General features: G+C 33.3%; 1 protein-coding gene across 1 annotated transcript; it reads left to right on the top strand.

Moving 5' to 3' along the window:
- Positions 1 to 682: 682 nt before the first annotated feature.
- Positions 683 to 18,936, top strand: Sem1 (SEM1 26S proteasome subunit). The gene is made up of 3 exons (XM_027952809.2): positions 683 to 877; positions 12,211 to 12,304; positions 18,733 to 18,936. Exons 1-3 carry the CDS (start codon positions 802 to 804, stop codon positions 18,773 to 18,775), a joined length of 213 nt encoding a protein of 70 aa, XP_027808610.1. The 5' UTR covers positions 683 to 801; the 3' UTR covers positions 18,776 to 18,936.
- The last annotated feature ends 966 nt before the right edge of the window (positions 18,937 to 19,902 follow it).

The raw sequence follows: 19,902 nt of genomic DNA, 5'->3' as shown, positions 1-19,902 counted from the left end.
CTCTATATATTTCATATTCATCCATAAATTCTCTTGTTAAATACGGAGTTCCGGACAGTTCAACACCATATTCAAAATGATACTAAAAAAGTTCCAAATGACACATTTTGAACAGTATAAAATGTGAGACCGTATCCATTTTTACTTATTGTTTTATAATAATCTTCAAACTAGAGTTCTACACACACCCACAAACTCTATTAATAGGCCATTTGCCACGAAGTAATCCCCAAGTTTGGAGATTGGAGTCAGGCAAAGAGATTTGCATTTGGATTTCCTAGCACTACCTGAGCGACGGTGCCGTTTCTGACTGTTCCTTTTTGAACCTGAGTGTTCTGTGATGCGGAGATACTTAACGCCAAGTTTAGGGGATTGGTTCAAAGACCGCAGTAATGCACCTTAAGGGTCCGGCACTTGGAAGGCTGATGAATGTTAGCAGTCGTTCTACATCTTTTACAGAATTCCTAAGTCGTAAACTAAGTAAAAGTGTTTAATACTTTTTACACATTTTGAATCTTTTCCAATCAAGAAAATCTACACTGGTGTCCACTCGGTCAATTCCGAGTCCGAATAAGATAGTAAAAGCAAAAAGAATCTACCTAAATCGGATGCCCAGCTAAACCCGCAGGAAGCGCTGGGAGGACCTCCGGTATCCCAGCATCCCTCGCGCTGGTCTCGTAGCTCTTTCCCCGAGTCTCTGTGGTAGCGCCGGCGTCGACAGCGGCGGTAGCGACGGCTGTTGAGGAGTGAGGGTTCCAAGTTTCATACCGCTTTGGGCGGTATTGGGCTTGGAGGGTCGCGATGTCAGAGAAAAAACAGCCGGTAGACTTGGGTCTCCTAGAGGAGGACGACGAGTTCGAGGAGTTCCCCGCCGAAGGTAACCGGCTGAGTGCGCCGGCTTCTAGGCCGCGCGGACGGTGACTCAGGCGTCCATCGGGATCCTGGGCCTGTCTCGGGGACGCCGCAGGAAGCCTGCATCCCCGCGGCCGGCACTGGAACCCCTGACGCGCGACCTGCCGTGTGCCACGGCTTCGGGCATGGGGTGTCACGATAGGACTTAGCGGCGAGGCCCACTGGTGTTTGCTTCCTCCATGGGAGGAACCGCGGTGAAGCTAGGCCCCTCACCCGGGGTCTGGGATGGTTGGGTCCTTTACTTTTCATCTTGGTTACCACCACCACGTTCATATAAGAACCCATTTTCCTTTGGTTTAACAGCCTTCCTGTGGCTTTAAACTTTTCCGAAATTAAATTGTTGTCCCTAGTCTTGTCATTGCTACTTACTATTAGGACGTTACAAATGAAGCCTGTTAGGTAGGATGTCAGGACCATGTGTTGGGTGCATAGTACGTGTTATTGCTTTACTCCTATTCCTCGTCAGTTTTGGTCTCTTTGACCTCAGAAACGTTTAGGCTTTCTAAGGCCCTAAAACTTACACGATTTTATTAACTTCAAAACTAAAGAGGAACTTTATTTCTCTCATTGTAGGTAATAGCATATAGTTAATATTGAGTGGCTGCTGTGTTCTCAGAAACATAAATGCTATGCTTGTATTAACACTCCATTTTTCACAAATATAGGAGGATGATACTGGTATTGTCATTTTCTTCAGCTAAGGAAACAAAACCCTGGAACCATTAAGGAACAGGCCCAGTGTCTCCTAACTGGCTGGAAATGATCAACCTGGAATTGACCTGTTCAAACTAAAGCTGTTACACCTTTCACTTGCTAGATTGTTTTTGCCAGTTAGGTTTTAAAAATTGGCTTCTTTATTGGCTAATGGTTATGAGTAGGATTTCCATATATTTATTTTATAAGAAAAGGAGGTTACTATTATGTAGGCTTTCTGGAGGTGATAAGAAGAGAATTGTGGTTGCTCTCTGGAATAACTTGTAGTTTAGAGTCTGTCACATAAAAATTGTTATTGAAATTGTGTATTCATGGTTTAACTAATTCATTGTCCAACTTTGGGGAGTGTTGTTGCTACATCTTATCCTAGATAAGAATGTATTTGGTAGAATGTCAATTTAGGGATTTTAAAGAAAGGGGATTTTTATTTTAAAAAGGAAATTAAGACATGTTTTTGTGGAGGCCTCATTGTTTATTCTGACTAGCTCTTTTTTGTTGTTAAGTATAACATCTGGAATGATTATCTAAAGGTACAAAGGAGCAAATGTTCCTTTTATTTTTTCCCTCCCATTGTTTGTTCTGAATCTGTTACATTGGCAGTTTCTCACACTAATGGAGGGGGGTATGTAATATATTGGTCATTAAGCAGGAGAGGTTTTAAAAAATCGTGTTTAGGACATTTGTGAAGTTCATTCTCCAACTTCTTGACTATTTTGTTAAACTGAGAAAAGGCTTTGTTAGGGAGATATTCGAAGTCTTGGGCATGATTGATATTTGGGGGGCTTTGACATGGTTAGAATTTTAGAACTGGAGAGCAGTTTAGCCTAGAGATTCCAGTTTTCATCATACAGTTACAGTAGCAGAGTGGGACCTAAAACTGAAGTACTCCATAATTTATTCAAAACTTTGAATATTTTTTCATATCAGACAGATATTGAAAGAATGTAATAATATTTTTATTAATTTCCTTTTTCTGACAATTAGACGAGGATGAAAGTAAAAGTGGAAAGAAAATAAGTGGTCCTTTAGATTCTTTTATTCTCTTCTGTGCCAGCAAGATTGTCTTGCTTTGTTTTTTTAGGATATTTAAAATGAAATTGAGTTTGCCAAAGGAGCACTAGTATTTGCAAGAGAGTGCTATTATAAAGAATTCTATAATTTTTCTATAATCAGTAAAACTACTGTATTATCTGAAGAAATCAGGAATAGAATGCTATCTACCTCCCCATCTATCCCTGACCCCTTTGAAAAATTCCTGGATAAGACACTATTATTTTGGGCAATCTTTTTTTTTTGAGGCGGACAACAATCTGGTGGTTCCCTAACAACAACAAGCTGCCAGTTTTCTGGAATAACTAAGGCTCTCTCACTTGTCCCTACCAAAGCAGGACATCTTAAACAGTGGTCTAAACACCAGGGGGATGTTTTGCAATGTCACATTCACTTGACAGGTGGGAATGAAAAAACTGCCAGCATTTAGTGTGTTTATACTATATTCATATATATAGTATAAACACACATAAGATATGTATGTATATAGCATGTATTGTTTAGGATGCTAGTGGGTAGAAGTCAAGGAATATGTGCTCATGCATAGACAGTCTTGCAGAAGGACGAATTGCCATTGAGAATTATTTATGTGAACATTGTATACTAACTGGAATATATAATCAATAAAAGGGTTTTTTAGAATCATATAGAAGATAGACAGGAGCAATATCAACTCAGATACTGTGCCAGTTTAACTAGTGCCACAGGGGACTTTGCAGTTTGCCATTATTAAATGTTATAATATGGACATATAAATAGTATCCCAAACATTTAAGTTAGTTACATGGAGAGAATTCATATCATTAAAATTTTGAAAGAAAAAACTAGTCATCATCATGAAAGGCAAAGTACCTATTAAATGTCTGTTATTGGTAATTGTATGAAAGAAGAAAGTTTTTGAACCCCAGGTTATGGAATAATAAGCATGATAAATGTAGATCAGACCTATGTTCAAAATCTGTTCATAAACTTTTAGCTCATTGACTCATGTTAATTACTTAGCTACTTCTGTGAAAGTACATTATATAGGATAATTGTACATTTGAACATGAGGGAATCCCATCAAACTGTCAGCTGTGTCTCTTTGACATGTCCCCCTCATTCTTTCTGCATTTCCTAGCATTCTGACACAGGTGTTACAAGCTAATCTTGCTTTCCCTGCTTCAGCCCTACAATCAGCTGTTTCTGCAGAGCAACCACCTTTTAGTAGAGAATGATATTTAGAAGACAAATCTTGATGCCAGTTATGCTCACTGCTTTTAGGATATTCCTGCTCCCAGACCATCTAAGTGGAAGAAACTAGAGAATATACAGAAGTGGGTGTGTATGTATAAAACCATGAGTTCACACAGTCATCTCTAATTTCATATCAGCACCACAGGGTTCATTCTGTTTTTTTCCCCCCCCCCCTTTTTACCTTTGTAACTCCTTCTTCAGTGGTGAGAAACCTGGCTACTATTTTCTTAAATATATTGTCTCTTTGGTTATCCTCCTCTTTACTTAGTTTTTGCCACCCTCCTTACCTTACTTAGTCTCAGTATTCGCCAGGCCACCCTTTTTCCTTTCATATAGTGTGGGTGACCTCTTCATCTTCTCCAGGTTCTTCACATCACACCATACTGCCCTCCACAGAATGCTCCATTGGCTTGGGCTCTGACACATCATCTGGAACCAGGCACATTTTAAATTTTGACATATATTCTTGAATTGCCTTTTAGATATGTAAGGTATAGGTGTGTTTGCATTGGGATAACTTGCAGAAATGAAATCTTAGAAAAAACTAATATGCTTTATACTTTAAGCAGGAACAAGTGTAAATTAATCTCAGAATGGTCAGATTTGGTTTGGTTTTATTGTCATACTAATGAGTGTAATTAAAACTGTTTGTAACTGTTGTTCTCTTACGCTTTCCTATGATGGTATTTGGTTTAGTGTATTTCTCTTCATCTAATATTCTGCATATATGTGCACATTTTTATTTAAAGGAAGTTGATTTGTTTATATTTAGAGTAACTTTATTGTTATAGAATGAGAGATTGATTCTTCTGAAAATTGATATCGAATTTTACATTTGCAACCCTATTGTAATAATTAGAATTTCCTCTGTGCTTTTCTCTAGAGTGCTATACTTCTTGCCTTTAAGAAGTGTAGGGGGCTGGGGATGTGGCTCAAGTAGAGGCGCGCTTGCCTAGCATGTATGTGGCACTGGGTTTGATTCTCAGCACCACATAAAAATAAAATAAAGACATTGTGTCCACCTAAAACTAAAAAAAAAAAAAGGTGTGGGGATGAATATTAAAATATTTTTAAGTTGAGAGAAAACCCTTTTTATGCTTAAAGGTCAAGGTGATACTTAAGATGAAGTATGTAAGAGCTTTGATAGCTTGGATTTTTGAAATTTAAAGCTAGTCATGGTTGTAATTTTTCACTGGCAGATGTGAAGAAAGCTAAGTTTAGAAGAAAAGTCTTAAATAATTTAGAATTACTAGAAACATATATCAGGTGTCCGTTATTGGTTATTTGCAATCTGACTTTAAAATATGGTACTTTTTTTTTTTTCTTACCAATACACATCTGGGAGGCCAATGCCTTGAAGCTAACACAGGTGTGCTTATTTAATTGATCATCACAATTCTGGCAATGCATTTAGTGTTAAAGGTAAAGTATGTATTTTATAAGGTCCTTTACTTATTGAAGGATGGCATTAGACATTGATCATGTATCTTGTTCATTTTTTTTTTTTTAACAAGCTATTTCTGGACCTAAGGCTGTAAAAATGAGTGATTAAATAAAATTACTTGGTTATCAATATTGTAATTGAAAATCAAAACAAAATTTAGATAATATTATGAGATATCACCTAACTTTAGTAGTTAAAATAGTCATATAACTTTTTATGTTATGCACTCGCTTAGAGTTTAGAGGTATTATAATTTACACATATTGTAATGTTTGTGTAGTATGGAGGATTGTTGGATGTGAGTGTTAAACCATCACTTAACCTTTTTATATAATAAATTCAGTACATGATCCTAGTTAATAAATTAAGAAGAATATTTAAAGTTTCCCTCTAAAGTAGATAACAGATTCTGATTTAACATGAACATTACTTTTCTTAATAGTATGTGTTCTTATTAAATAACTTTAAATGCTTAATAAGTGGTCACTCATAAGAAAAGTTATTTCTTGATTCTTTATCTATGGCAATTGGAAGAATGGTATGGTACTATTTGACTACAGTGCATCTTATTCCTAGGATAAGTATTAAGGTTAAAAAGTATATTCACATTTATAAGATGATTAATGAACAATTTAATCTAGCATTTCTACCTTCATATAATAGAATCATAGTTATGGCATACTGTATAATAATGCCAAAGAAGTGTAGAGCTATTGTTATAAATAATTTTGTGTGCACTCTTCCTAAAACATTCCCGAGTGTTTTTCCCCCTTTCATGAGCCAGTTTCTTTTTTTTTAGAATGCAACTTTTACCTGTTCCTTTCCTTTTCCTGTCAAAAAATAGTACCAGATTATTGTTAAAGGAAGAAGAGGGGGCTGGGGTTGTGGCTCAGCGGTAGAGCACTCGCCTGGCACATTTGAGGCCCTGGGTTCGATCCTCAGCACCACATATCAATAAATAAATGAAGGTATTGTATCTACTACAACTAAAAAATATTAGGAAAAAAAAAAGGAAGAAGAGATGCTTTATATATATATGCCAAATGATCATCGAAATTCAGCTTGATGAACTAAAAATTGCAGCAATCTTAAAAGAGAAGAAAAGGAGTGGGAGAGAATAGAGAAGACACTCATTCCTATATTGTTAAAAATTTTGACTTTTTCAAATTAAGTAGCCACTCCATAAAACAAGTTATTGGCTCAATTGTATTTCTTTTTTGGTACCAGAGGCGCTTAACCAATGAGCCACATCCCTAGCCCTTTTTTTTAATATATATATTTTATTAGAGGCAAGGTCTCGCTGAGTTGCTTAGGGCCTTGCTAAGTTGCTGAGACTGGGTTTGAAAATCAGGATCTTCTTGCTTCAGCCTTCCAAGTCACTGGAATTACAGGCTTGTACCACAATGCCCCACTTCAGTTATATTTCTTGTTGGTGATTTTCTGAGGCATTTGGGTCCAAATTAGCAAGTTTCTTTTTCTCTCATAATTAAAACAAATAAAAACAGCACAGAGATATTTAAATCAATAATAATATTGAATCAGCATATTTTTTTTCAAAAAAATAAAATAAAATCATGATTAGATTAAAAGTTTCTGGGACACTATGATTTCATTATTTCCAAAAAGGCTTTAAAAGACATTTAAGGCTCTATAGTGTTTTTTCAAAGACCTATAAGGTTAGCAGAAAATTGTCAAATATATTTCAAACTCTAATCTGTGACATGATCATTTACTTTTTATATATCATTACAGATGGGAAACATCTGTAATGATATATATAACTGTTACCTAGTTAACAGTTTGGGGAACCTGTTTAGTTGGTAGTGGTTTAGACTTAGAATCTTAAAATAGTTCCTATCTTGACTGTCTCATCCCTTTTACTCAAGAATGTAAATATAGTCTTTATTCAATATTTTTTGAACATTAAACTCCTTTAGATATCTTTATAAAGACTCCTTAGATACTTTTATGGAGACTTCCTGTTTCTAGGTTGAACCCAAGTAGCATATTTATATAAACCTGGGGTTAGAGATTGGGAAATGATGGTAGAAAAAATGTTATTAAATATTTTCTTACTGTTTTCTGATAGTGATAAAGGTGCTAGTCCCCCCCCCCCCCTGAAAAAAAGGAGTATGATAGAAAGTCCTCTCATTTTATAAAATCTTGAAGTATAAAGCCAAACTTTGCTCTAATGGCAATATAAAATGCACTTTCTATATAGGAAAATTTTAGTGTTATTAAAACTAAAAACATGTAATCCTGAGCTGTCCAGTAAAATTATTAGCTGCAGAGCTATAGGTTATAGCAAGAGTGGAGGAAATTAGCAGGAAGTATCATAACTACTCGTATCATAAATGCTATTTTGCTAAAGGATTAATAGTGCCATTACAAGTTTGACACACAAGAATCTAGATTTCTTTTAATAAAAAATAAATTTGAGGGGGCAGGAAAGATGGTGGAATGAGATGAACATCATGACCCTAGGTACCTGTTTGACTGCACTGCATGATGCATCTCTACATTGTATACAACCAGAGAAATGAAAAGTTGTGCGCCATTTGTGTACAGCGAATCAAAATGCATTATGCTGTCATGTATAACTTATTAAAGCAAATTAAAAGAATAAATTTGGGATTATTTGAAATGCTTTATTCATTTTTAACTTTAAAAATTAAAATATGTTGTTGATTTAATATTGCACAGAAATACATCTACTGTCTTATATAAGGCTCCTTCTTTAAAAAAAAAAAGAGAATTTTTAAATATTTATTTTATAGTTTTTTTTTTTTTTTTTTTTTTTCTGGCGGACACAACATCTTTATTTGTACGTGGTGCTGAGGATCGAACCCAGGGCCGCGCGCATGCCAAGCGAGCGTGCTACCACTTGAGCCACATCCCCAGCCCAAAGGCTCCTTCTTAATTTAAAATTTCATCTTGGGCTGTACCCCCATACTCTCTTTACTTAATGTTCCTCTCATGTATACATAAAACTGGAACAGAAAAAAGACCACACAAAGGAATAATCTCAAATTGATACAGTAGCAGTAAGACCAGAGATGAGGTGAGAAACTGGGGATGCATTGAAATAGAAATGCCAAGACAGGTGAAGAGTTCAGAGTCAGTCTCAGCAATGACAAGGTGCTAAGCAACTCAGTGAGACCCTGTACTTAAATAAAATACAAAATAGGACTAGAGATGTGGCTCAGTGGTCGAGTGCCCCTGAATTCAATCCCTGTTACAAAAAAAAAAAAATCATTGATTGTGATAGTTGAAGGGCTTCCAGAGTTTTTCTTTTCTGGCTTGGGAGACCAGGTAAATGGAGATACTTCTATTTTTAAATGATGATGATGATACCCCATTTTAAAAATTTTTGTTAAATATATAATGTAACTGAAATAAAATGCCCATATTATAAACCATGAAGTAGCTAAAACTCTATATGTATATAGTAATAAAAGCCTAAATCATACCTTTTGTTATTTGGTTATTTTTCCTTTAACATTGAAATGTTTATAGCTATGTTTCTAATAGGTAACTACTAATATGAAACTAATGGCTTAGAGTGTATAACTCATAATTACTGGAGGGGAGAGGAGTTAAACAAATATTCCAAGATCTGATTTTATTGTTAATTGTGATTTAGCCATCTTTCACAACCATGTTGTGCATTTGCTAGGTACTGTTTGTAATTTAGGATTCCAAAGATAAGATAGAATTATTATTCTGAAGAAACTCAAATGGTAGTGATGAACATAAACATATTGATTGATAATTATGATTTTACAGTATTATCAGTGTTGTGATACAGAGATACACAAAACAGAGGGAGTGGTTTCCAGGCTGATTTTTTTAAAAACCAATTTCCCCATATTTAAAATTTGAAATTTAACATTATGGAAAAGTTAAAGACAACTAACACCTAGATTCATGAACTTTTGTTAATGCTTTGCCATATTTTCTCATGTTAGAAAATATATTCAATAATAAGTGTTTTACACATGTATAGATTTATATATAAAATATACATATTTGAGAACTATTTGCCAAGAAAGCTGTTAACAAAATGACACTTGACTCAAATGTTTTAGCATGCATGCTTAGAGTTAAGAGCATTCTTCTCTAAAATTATTTCACAATCATGATTAAGAAAATTAACATTAAATCATTAATATCATCCAAATATACACAGTCCATATTTAGATTTCGCCAATTGTTAGAAGTCTTATTACTTTTCCTCTAGCCCTGTGGTCAGTTAATTTGCATATTATATTTGTATTATATTTGATTGTTACATCACTTCAGTGCTTTTAAATCTAACAGTTGCTGTTAGATGTTTTTCTTTTTTTATGACATTGACTTATTTGAACAAGCTAGTTTGTAGTAAGTCCCACCTTCTGGTCCTATGGTTTCCTCATGCTTAGATTCAGTTACAACTTTGTTAGCCAGAGTACTCCAGAAGTGATGAGTGTTTCTTATTACATGACATAAAGGACCCGTGTCAAGTTGTCCCAGTTATTAATGATGCTAAGCTCACTTGGTTAAGATGATGGCCACTATGCCTTTCCATTTCTTCCTTTGTAATGAGTAAGCTGTCTATCCTGTTACCCAACCATTTTTCACCCTATAATTTTAGTATCCATTGTTGATCTTTACCTAAGTTTCATTGAGAGTTTGCAGATGGTGATTTTCTAATTCTGTCACTCTTAACATTTATAGTAGGTATAAACAAGAACAGTCTCTTTGTCTCTTTAGTATTGCTATAAACTCATGGATTTTTTTTTTTTTTAATATTCAATGTGTTATTCCTTTAAGTTGGTTTCTGCACCATTTGATGTGCTTTCTGGCATTAAAAATAAATCCCTGACTTATGTTGTTTTTTCCATTTCTCAGATCCGAAATCCACTAAATAGTGGAGCTAGGGTTCATTCAAAGGGAGAATGAATGAATGTTGTTTAAATTAAATTCAAGATAAGTATAAATCAGGTCAACTAGTGGCACATAGACAGATGAGGAGCAACATGAAGTGCTAGATGAATAGAAAATCATAGCAGTTTCAAAACATGAGGTAAAAAATAGGGCCTAAATAAAAATGAAGATCTTATTGGTTATTCTTCATCATACAGTTTTCAAGAATGCATATGAGAGAGTACCTCAAGTTACATAACTATCAGGAAGTTATCCTGCTGGATTTGAATGTTAAACAATTTAAAATAATCTTTATTTTGAAACAAATAGTACTGTGGGATGGTGGGGTGTAAAACAAAGCTATGTCAAGATTTTAGCAAGTTGATCCATCTAAGAGGAAGAAGAGCAGGATATGCCTAAAATCTTTTGTTTTGAGGATGGATTAATTTAAAATGAAGAGAACATAGTGACATTGCCTTGGAAACTAAATTTTCATCATAGTCAAGAGAGTAGAAGCAAGACCTGTTAGAATATGCCAGAATGTATGTGAGAAAGGATGTGAATGTCTAATTTAGAGCAGAGGTAATGGGGATAGACAGGAATAGATTTGAATATGATTTATGGAATGAAATGGACCAGACCTGGTCATGATAGAGAAGAAAATTTGGGGTGACTTTCCTGGCACATGGTAAGACTGAAAGAATGCTTCTATGTTTTTCCAGGGAAGTGTATTGGTTGCATGTGAGGATAACTGAAGAAAGTTAAATATTTGTTCTGTTGAATTTGTGTCCAGTGAGCAATTGTATGTAGAATTATAGCATTCAGGGGCTGGGGATGTGGCTCAAGTGGTAGCACGCTCGCATGGTATGCGTGCGGCCCGGGTTCGATCCTCAGCACCACATACAAACAAAGATGTTGTGTCCGCCGATAACTAAAAATAAAAAATATTTTAAAAATTTAAAAAAAAAAAAAAAAGAATTATAGCATTCACAGGAGGGTTCTGCATTCAGATTTGGAGATGAAACATGTAGTCTTAAAAAAATTTATTATTTAGGGAAGCACTGAGGGAAGAGGGCATAGACTGGGAATGCGTTCCTAATCCAGACATTGTTATAAAGAATTAGTGTTTAAGAGCATAAGGAAAGGAATATTGGAGACAACTTATAATTCCCTATGTGCCCATTGGTTATTATTATTATTATTTTTTTTGGTACTAGGGATTAAATCAGGGGTGCTCTATACCAAGCTGTACCTTTAATCTTTATTTAGTTTTTGAGATAGGGTCTCACTAAGGTACTAAGGCTGGACTCAAACTTGAGATCCTCTTGCCTCAGCCTCCTGAGTCATTGCGATTATGGGTATATGCTGCCACATCCAGCTTGCTGCCTTGGTTTTTTATACAGAAGTAATAACTAGACATTAGGTTGTAGGAGAACCACCTTATAGATAGATATTCCTTTCTTCTTGTGTACCTAGTGGTTGAAAACTTCTGTGTTCTTAGTGTTACTTTCCCAATAGATATTCCTTATTTACAGCCTAGAATTCCTGAAGGTGTTAGTTTACATATGTATTTTCTGACCATTATGAAGAAAAGTTGAAATCTTAATCTAAATCACTCCCAGCACCAAAAGGGAAGAAAGATTTTGAAAGATTGTAAAATAGGCCTTATAAAAATGAGTTAAAATAAAAATCAGTGAAGTAAGCATCCTTCTGAAATTAAAAGTTTTCATGGCAAGTAGTATTTTTTTTTTTTTTTTTGGATTACCTGCAAATTTAAGAATTGAGAGAATAAAAGCAAAAACTGAGATTTAAGGAGAAAGATTTCCATTTTCATAGAAATGTTATTAACAGTTTTTGAATTGCAAGAATGTTAAGTGACACACTTTCTGAAGTTTTCATTTTGTGTAAATAATGTATGAGAAATATTTGACATCTGTTTCTGTTTTTAGACTGGGCTGGTTTAGATGAAGATGAGGATGCACATGTCTGGGAGGATAATTGGGATGATGACAACGTAGAGGATGACTTCTCCAATCAGTTACGGTAAGTTTTAAGCAAGATTTTTATTATAGCTCGGTATTAATTTTGAGTATAGAATATATAACTTATGTAGATAATTGACCTCTCAAAAGATGCTTAATCTATTACGTTAACTTTGAGGTTTATAATTCAGTTCATTTAGTACATTGACAATATTGGGCAACCATCACCTCAGTTTATTTAGTTCTAGTGTTTTTAGTATCCCAAAAGAAAATACCATACTCCTTAAGCAGTAACTATGCAGAGTTCCCCCCTCCCTTACCAATTGCTAATCTGTTTTCCTTCCATCTGTATGGATTTGCCTGGTCTGGACATTTCATATAAATAGAATCATACAATGTGTTCTTGTGTGTTCATCTTTTTCACTTAGTATAATGTTTTTAAAATTCATCCACATGATTGCATGTTATCAATACTTTATTCTGTTTTGTGGTGGAATAATGCTCCATTGTATAGATATGCCAAATTTTATAGATTTTATTAGTTGTTGGAAATTTTCTACTTTTTATTTCTTATGAATAGTGGCTGCTGTGAGCATGGATATACATGTATTTATCTGTTTTCATGTTTGGAGGGTATATACCTAGAAGTGGAATCATTGGGTTTTATAGTAATTCTAGGTTTAACTTTTTGAAGAATGCCAAAATGTTTTCTACAGTGACTGAATAATTTACATTTCTGCTAACAATGTATGAATGTTCCAAATGTTCCACAAAAACTTGTTGTTTTTAATTTCTTAAAAAATTACAGCCATTTTATAAGTGAAAGCTGTGAAGTGGAATCTCGTTGTGCTTTTTTTTTTAAATTTTTATTGTTGGTAGTTCAAAACATTACATAGTTCTTGACATATCATATTTCACACTTTGATTCAAGTGGGTTATGAACTCCCATTTTTACCCCGTATACAGATTACAGAATCACATCGGTTACACATCCACTGATTTACATATTGCCATACTAGTGTCTGTTGTATTCTGCTGCGGATAGGAAAGGCTTTTTATTTTCTTGATACCGGGGATTGAACTCAGGGGCATTCAACCACTGAGCCACATCCTCAGCCCTGTTTTGTATTTTATTTAGAGACAGGGTCTCACTGAGTTGTTTAGCACCTCGTGGTTGCAGAGACTAGCTTTGAACTCATGATCCTCTTGCCCCAACCTCCCAAGCTGCTGGGATTACAGGCATGCACCACCACCCCCACACCCCCTGCACCTGGCCTCATTGTGCTTTTGATTTTTATTTCTCTAATGACTAAGCTTCTAGTGTGCTTCTTGACCATTAGCATTGACCATTGACCATTTTTGGAGAAATGTCTATTCAAATTATTTTCCCATTTTAAAATTGGGTCATTTGTTGTTGAGTTGTAAGACTTCCTTTTGTATTCTTGGTACTCAAGTTTTATAAGATGCATGATCTGCAAATACTTTTTTTCTGTTGGGTTGTCTTTTCATAATGTCCTTTGCACAAGTGTTTCATTTTAATGAAGCCCAGTTTATTTTTTCTTTTGTTACTCGATGCTTTTAAGACTGTCCCATTTAAGAATTCATTGCCAAATTCAAGATAATGAGGATTTATCCCTGTTTTCTTGCAAAAGAGTTTTAGCTACATTTAGAGCTACAATTCATCTTGAGTTAATTTTCATATATGAAATGAAGTAGAAGTCTCGTTCTTTTGCATGTGAATATATTTGGCTGTCCTCAGACCATTTGTTGAATAGACATTTCTTTTCCGTCTAATTTTAATTTTGATTCAGCTTATATTTATCTATCTTGACCTTAAGGATATCTAAATCTGTCACATGCTTTGCTCAAAACAAGATGTAGAAAGAAGGTCTCTTGTTTATTTCAAAGGAAAGTAAGATAACTTTATAATTAATTTTTAAAAATTATTGATTGATTAATTTATTTATGGTACTAGGAATTTAATCCAGGTTGCTTTACCATTGAGCCACATCCTTAGTCCTTTTGAGATTTTTATTTTGAAACAGAGTCTCACTACATTGTTAAGCCTGGCCTCAAACTTGTGATCCTTCTGCTTGTGTAACAAGTCTCTAGGATTATAGGCATTGCTGGGTCATTCCCTGGTTTAAAATTTATTTTTAATAGTGATACAATATTGCTTTTTGTGCAATGCAGTTTTTTGTTTTGTTTTGTTTTTTAATGGGTTCAAAACCCTTACATTCTAAAGGCTCTTTAGAATTTTACTAAAGACTAATAACAAATTTATCCATTTCTTTTTTCTCTTTTTTGGAAATAGTACAATTTACTTTTCACTGTTATTCTAATATGTTTATAGTTCTCCATGATTTCTCAAAGATCTCTGACTCAGGTTTTTAATTTTATCTTTTTATTATAAACTACTTTTATACAGTTTGGAGTTGTTGCACTTTGGTTTTCAATTGTGTCTTAATGATGTTTTTCCTTTTATAGTTTTATGGACAAAATAAGAATGATAGCTGTTGAACAGTCTTGCTTTTTCTCTAAAATCTGTTAACATTACATTATAGGTCCTTGGACCTATCCTTTCTCATTCTCTTTGATCAGTATATGCCTCTTAAAATAGCCCTTTTTGGTCTTTTTATGAATCTCAATCCATTCTGAACTAGAGTTTATTCTGTATATAGGAGTTTAGATGCCTTCTTTTTGCATTAATCTTTGTTTTTATATGCTTTTAAAACTGAACTACATTAGAGAATGCCTTGCCACTTTTCTTGTACAGTAAGCACCTTCCCATTTGGAGTCATATTATCCTGTTAGAATGCTTATTTTGAGGCTTTCCAATGCTGTTGAGCTGTATTCATGTTCTTAATTATGTAACAGTTTTTCTTTCCTGATAATTTCTAGAAATTTAAAAATTTGAGGCTAAATGACTTTTTCTTCCTTTGTCATTCAAAAAGATCAGATATCATGAGATTTTGTTTCTTTTCTATCTTTCATTAGTCATTTAATAACATCTTTCGTTTAAAAATTTTAACACTGGTGAATATTATGATAAGGGGTTTTAGTAGTAAATGTATCAGTAATTGAATTTTTCATCACTATCACCTCTTGCCCTTTTTTACTGGCTTAGAAACATTATCCATGTATTCTTATTCTTTATGACTTACTATTTTTATAATACGCCTCCAGGTGCTTCTATTTTCTCTGTTGTGTTTTTGCCTTTTGTTTTCTTAATTTCCGTAAGTATATAAATTGTGATATGACCACTAGTGATAAAGTGTTTTTATTTCTCCATTTGAATTATGAGTTTTTTCCCCCTACTAAGGGGAACTTACATATAATAATGGATTGTTCTTTGAGCTACACAATCTAGAACAGAAGCTACTAGTCACATATGGCTATCGTTTACATGAAATCTGGCTAGCACAGATGATGAACTAAATTTTTAATTTAAATAGTCACTATGACTATTATATTAAATAACACAGATAATCTTTGTTTTAAAACTTTTGTTTTAATTAAGAAGTCTCCTGCAAAAATGTTATTTTTGGTCTTTGTAAAATGCATGGAGAACCTCAATGTATCATCAGTCACGGTAAAGGACACATTTTACTATTTTCTATCATTGTTGATCCCTAATCCCATCTAACTTTGAGAGGCAGCTTAGACTTTAGATTCATTCATACTGCCTATATTTTCCTATGCTGGATCTGCCTCTTATTTAGCTACATGGTTACATGGACCCTGATCAAGTCATTTAAATTTCCTTTGACTCAACTTTTCTCAGATATAAAATGCAGATAACAATTACTACTTTACTCATAAGTTTATTATAAATTAGTTAATATATGTAAAGTGTTTATGGTGTATGTTAAACAAAAACTCAATATAGTAGGCCTACTTTCCATGTTCCTTTTCCTCTTTCAGTCTGATGACTTTAAACAAATAGCATAAGGTCATCTTTGTCTCCAAAATAAGAGTCATTGTATTTTTTTGCTCCTCCTGACTTTATATAATTTCTCCACCTATCAGTAAAAATAGGTTGTATCATAAGGTTTTTTCCAATCCTCTATCACCTTATATGAAAATTCCAAGAAGATTCGTAGTTCCTGAATGATCAGAAATAGCCACTGTAATAAAGCTGAAAACCTAATTGTTGTTATTAGTCTTTTTTTCATGTTTGGTTTGCAAAAGGAATGCTATTACTGTGTGTTTTAAATAGTCTTATATTCACTGTGTGTTCTGTAATATTCCAGTTGTGCAGGTTTCTTTCCCCCCTTTTTTGGTCTCTGTTGGATTTTTCCATTCAGCAGTCTCATGCTGTTAACTGTGTTTTTGTTTTATACTTAGTGACCTCAATTTTTTTTCTTCTGGCTTGTTATACTTTTAAGTTCTTAAAGAATTTTGCATATTCTCTAAGAATTTCATTTAGAGGGTTTTCTCAGCATCTGTGTTCATAAACAATTTTATAAATATAATTGATGACCACTTCCTATCAGTAAGGCAGATAGACATGAACCTGAAGGATACATTTTGTGTACTTGTTATTTAAGTCTTAGGTTGAACTCCCAGGGCTTTGTTGTTATTAAAGTAAGAGAAAGTGATTAACTGATAGTGATCTTGTTAAAAAGGAATAGAAAACTTAATTGAGTTTTAAAATTATTTCCATTCTAAGTCAGAAAAATATTACATTTTAGAATGATATAAAATTCAAAGATAATCACGTTTCTTATAGAATTATAACAAGAATCTTGTAGGAAACATTTGAGGAGCTTTCTGTGATGAGCAAAAATAGAAATCTTTAGCTTTTTCCTTCAACCTTAGTATTTATGTTAATGCTATATTACATTTGTATAATTTTCTCTTATTTAACCTTCAAAGCAAAGGAGATATGATGTTATATATAAAGGATAGATATTATAATCTTCAGTTTCCTAATTGAAGGGGAAAGAGCCCAAATGAAGCAATTCAGTTAAGACTTCACAAAAGTAGTAGGGCCAGAGTTCGAGACTTGCACTGGGCTCTTGATTTCTAATTCAGCATTTATGTCACCAGCTCACACTATACTCTACACCTAAGCAGAAGACAAGGTTCAATCATTTGAATGATCTCTGGTCTTAATATAAATCATGGAAATAAGGTCATCATTTGTATTATAAAATTTTTAAGTAAAGGAATTTTGGAAAATGAATAATAAATATTATACATCATTTTAAACATGTGTTTTTTCGCATTGTGGTTACATTGGACAATATAATATTATCTAAGCCATATTACACAAGATAACATTTTTTTTCTTTCTGGATATAATGATATAGAACATATTAACCATACTTTACATTTAAAGTGTTATATCAGACTGTTCCTCCAATAATTTTATCACAAAATTTTATAAAATCTGAATTGTGGTAGGAAAGTTGCTGGTAATATTTGGAATGGTCACTTAAATAATTAAAGTTGATTACAGGATTTAACTTTTTTTGTGCTAATGTTTTATAGAAGGATAATCAACAATTGCAGTTGATATTCTCTATGACTAATATGTCAAGTTGGATAAATTATTTAAAATGACAAGCCAGACATGGTGGCACACACCTATAATCCCAGTGGCTCAGAAGGCCGAGGCAGGAGGATCACAAGTTCAAAGCCAGCCTCAACAAATTAGCGAAGCCCTAAGCAATTTAGTGAGACCCTGTCTCAAAAAGGGTTGGGAATGTAGCTCAGTAGTTAAGTGCCCCTGGGTTCAATCCCCTGCTACCAAAAGTAAATAGATAAAATGACAAAAAATGTTTCTTTAATGTGTGTTCATTTATACCAATTTAAACTTGAGATGTTCACTCACATTTAATATTAGGAAAGTAAAGTCTAACATTTTATGACATTTATAATACAGAAAATTCTCACACCCTTAAATTTGATTAATTTTCTCCTGTGTTAGAACAATTGATATGATATGTCAATATGGAAAGGAGTGTGTTTATTCTCATGTATGTACAACTTATGATGATGATTATAGATTAATTATTCTAAGAATTTGTTTAAGGAGCTAAGATTATAGTATCTATTTACCATTATAATATCTAGTTTACCATTTTTGAGTCCCTGAGTTTAATCTCTAGCACCACCAAAACACAAGCAAACAAAAATATATTTTTAAGTATTTGTTAGAAACAGAATATTTGTGTGGTATTTGGAAGGTATTTAGAGGATAATAGTAAATCTCTCATGTTTCTCCATAAATGATATATAAGAAAATTAAGGAAGATAAAATTAACTAATGGAAGCAAAATTGTATTAGTATTATGTGATCCACATCCAATTTCCTTCTTACAGGTTTATTTTTGGGGTCTAAAATAAAGCAATTTAGTAATATTTTAAGCTAATGCCCCATTTTAACTCATTTATTTATTAATGGTATTATTTCTTATCATGTTTCTTTGATTTATTGTGAAAAATGCCTACTGATGTGTTGTTCTTTGTATTCTGTTATAGAGCTGAACTAGAGAAACATGGTTATAAGATGGAGACTTCATAGCATCCAAAAGAAGTGCTGAAGTACCCTACACTTGAACTGTATACTAAATTCTAGAACAGAGAACCAAGGACGAAATACTTTAAGAAAACATTTATTTCATTATCTGCTTGGATTTATTTTTGTTTTTGTAACACAAAATAAATGTTTTGATCTAATCTTGATTTGGTTCAGGCTTCTTGATGTTTTCACTGTAGTCATGATTTTCCAGAACCTTATTATTGTACTGAGACATTAAAATTTCATATTATGAACTGAAAAAAGAAAAATTGGTTCACTGAGAATCAAGTTAAATGAATTTATCTGGTTCCCAATCCAGTACCTTCCTTAAGCCACATCAGTTAAATGTTAGTTCAATTTTATGAAGTACCTCTTACATATTACATTATTCTATATTTTGATAGCTTAAGCAGTATTCACTGACATTTATAAGATGACCTCTCAGAACCCATGTTTCTAAAATATTAGTCATTTTAAATTGCTATAATTTATGTAGTTCCTGAGCCATCAATATTATTAATGGTTTAGTATTTTTAGTATTTACATTCCATTGAATGTTTGATCACAGTTGTAACAATAGTATCTTCTCTTAACATTTGGGAAGTGGGCTGAAAATACTTTATCAACATATGTATATTCTCAGGTACTGCAGAGAAAATTCTACAAAGTGTTGCTATTACTATACTGTTGTCAGTTGGATATTCAGTTTGAAAAGGATTTTTTTTTTCTGATAAAACTTAAACTAACACTAATGTATAGGGTTTTTTAAAGGAATATTTTCAAACTTGTGTTACTTCAATAGAATTACTCACTACTGTTGAGTGATATCAAACGTAAAGCATATGTAACTCAATGCAGTAAACAGACACCAAGATAGGACCTAAAAATATGTTATGCCTCAAAATTATTTTGAATATAAATATGTTTTCTCTTAAGATAGAATAAACCTGCCTTGGCTCCCTGACAGAACTACTAGATGATCAAGTAGAATGTGGAACACAGAAGAACTTTGGGAAGTGTAAAAGTCCTGTACAGATAAGTTATGTTTTTATAAGTATAGTGAAGCACAGTCATGTTAATGTAGCAACATTCTAAGAAATATTTTGAGGTCTATTTTTTTGGTGTTCTGA

The sequence above is a fragment of the Marmota flaviventris genome, chromosome 1 (genome assembly GCF_047511675.1).
Source record: "Marmota flaviventris isolate mMarFla1 chromosome 1, mMarFla1.hap1, whole genome shotgun sequence".
NCBI classification, from domain to species: Eukaryota; Metazoa; Chordata; class Mammalia; order Rodentia; family Sciuridae; genus Marmota; species Marmota flaviventris.
This window is presented reverse-complemented; position numbering and strand designations above follow the sequence as displayed.

Coding starts and splice junctions, on each gene's coding strand:
- Sem1 (XM_027952809.2), top strand. CDS start 802: ATGTCAGAGAAAAAACAGCCGGTAGACTTGGGTCTCCTAGAGGAGGAC. Junction 878..12,210: donor CGAGGAGTTCCCCGCCGAAG/GTAACCGGCTGA, acceptor TTCTGTTTTTAG/ACTGGGCTGGTTTAGATGAA. Junction 12,305..18,732: donor GACTTCTCCAATCAGTTACG/GTAAGTTTTAAG, acceptor ATTCTGTTATAG/AGCTGAACTAGAGAAACATG.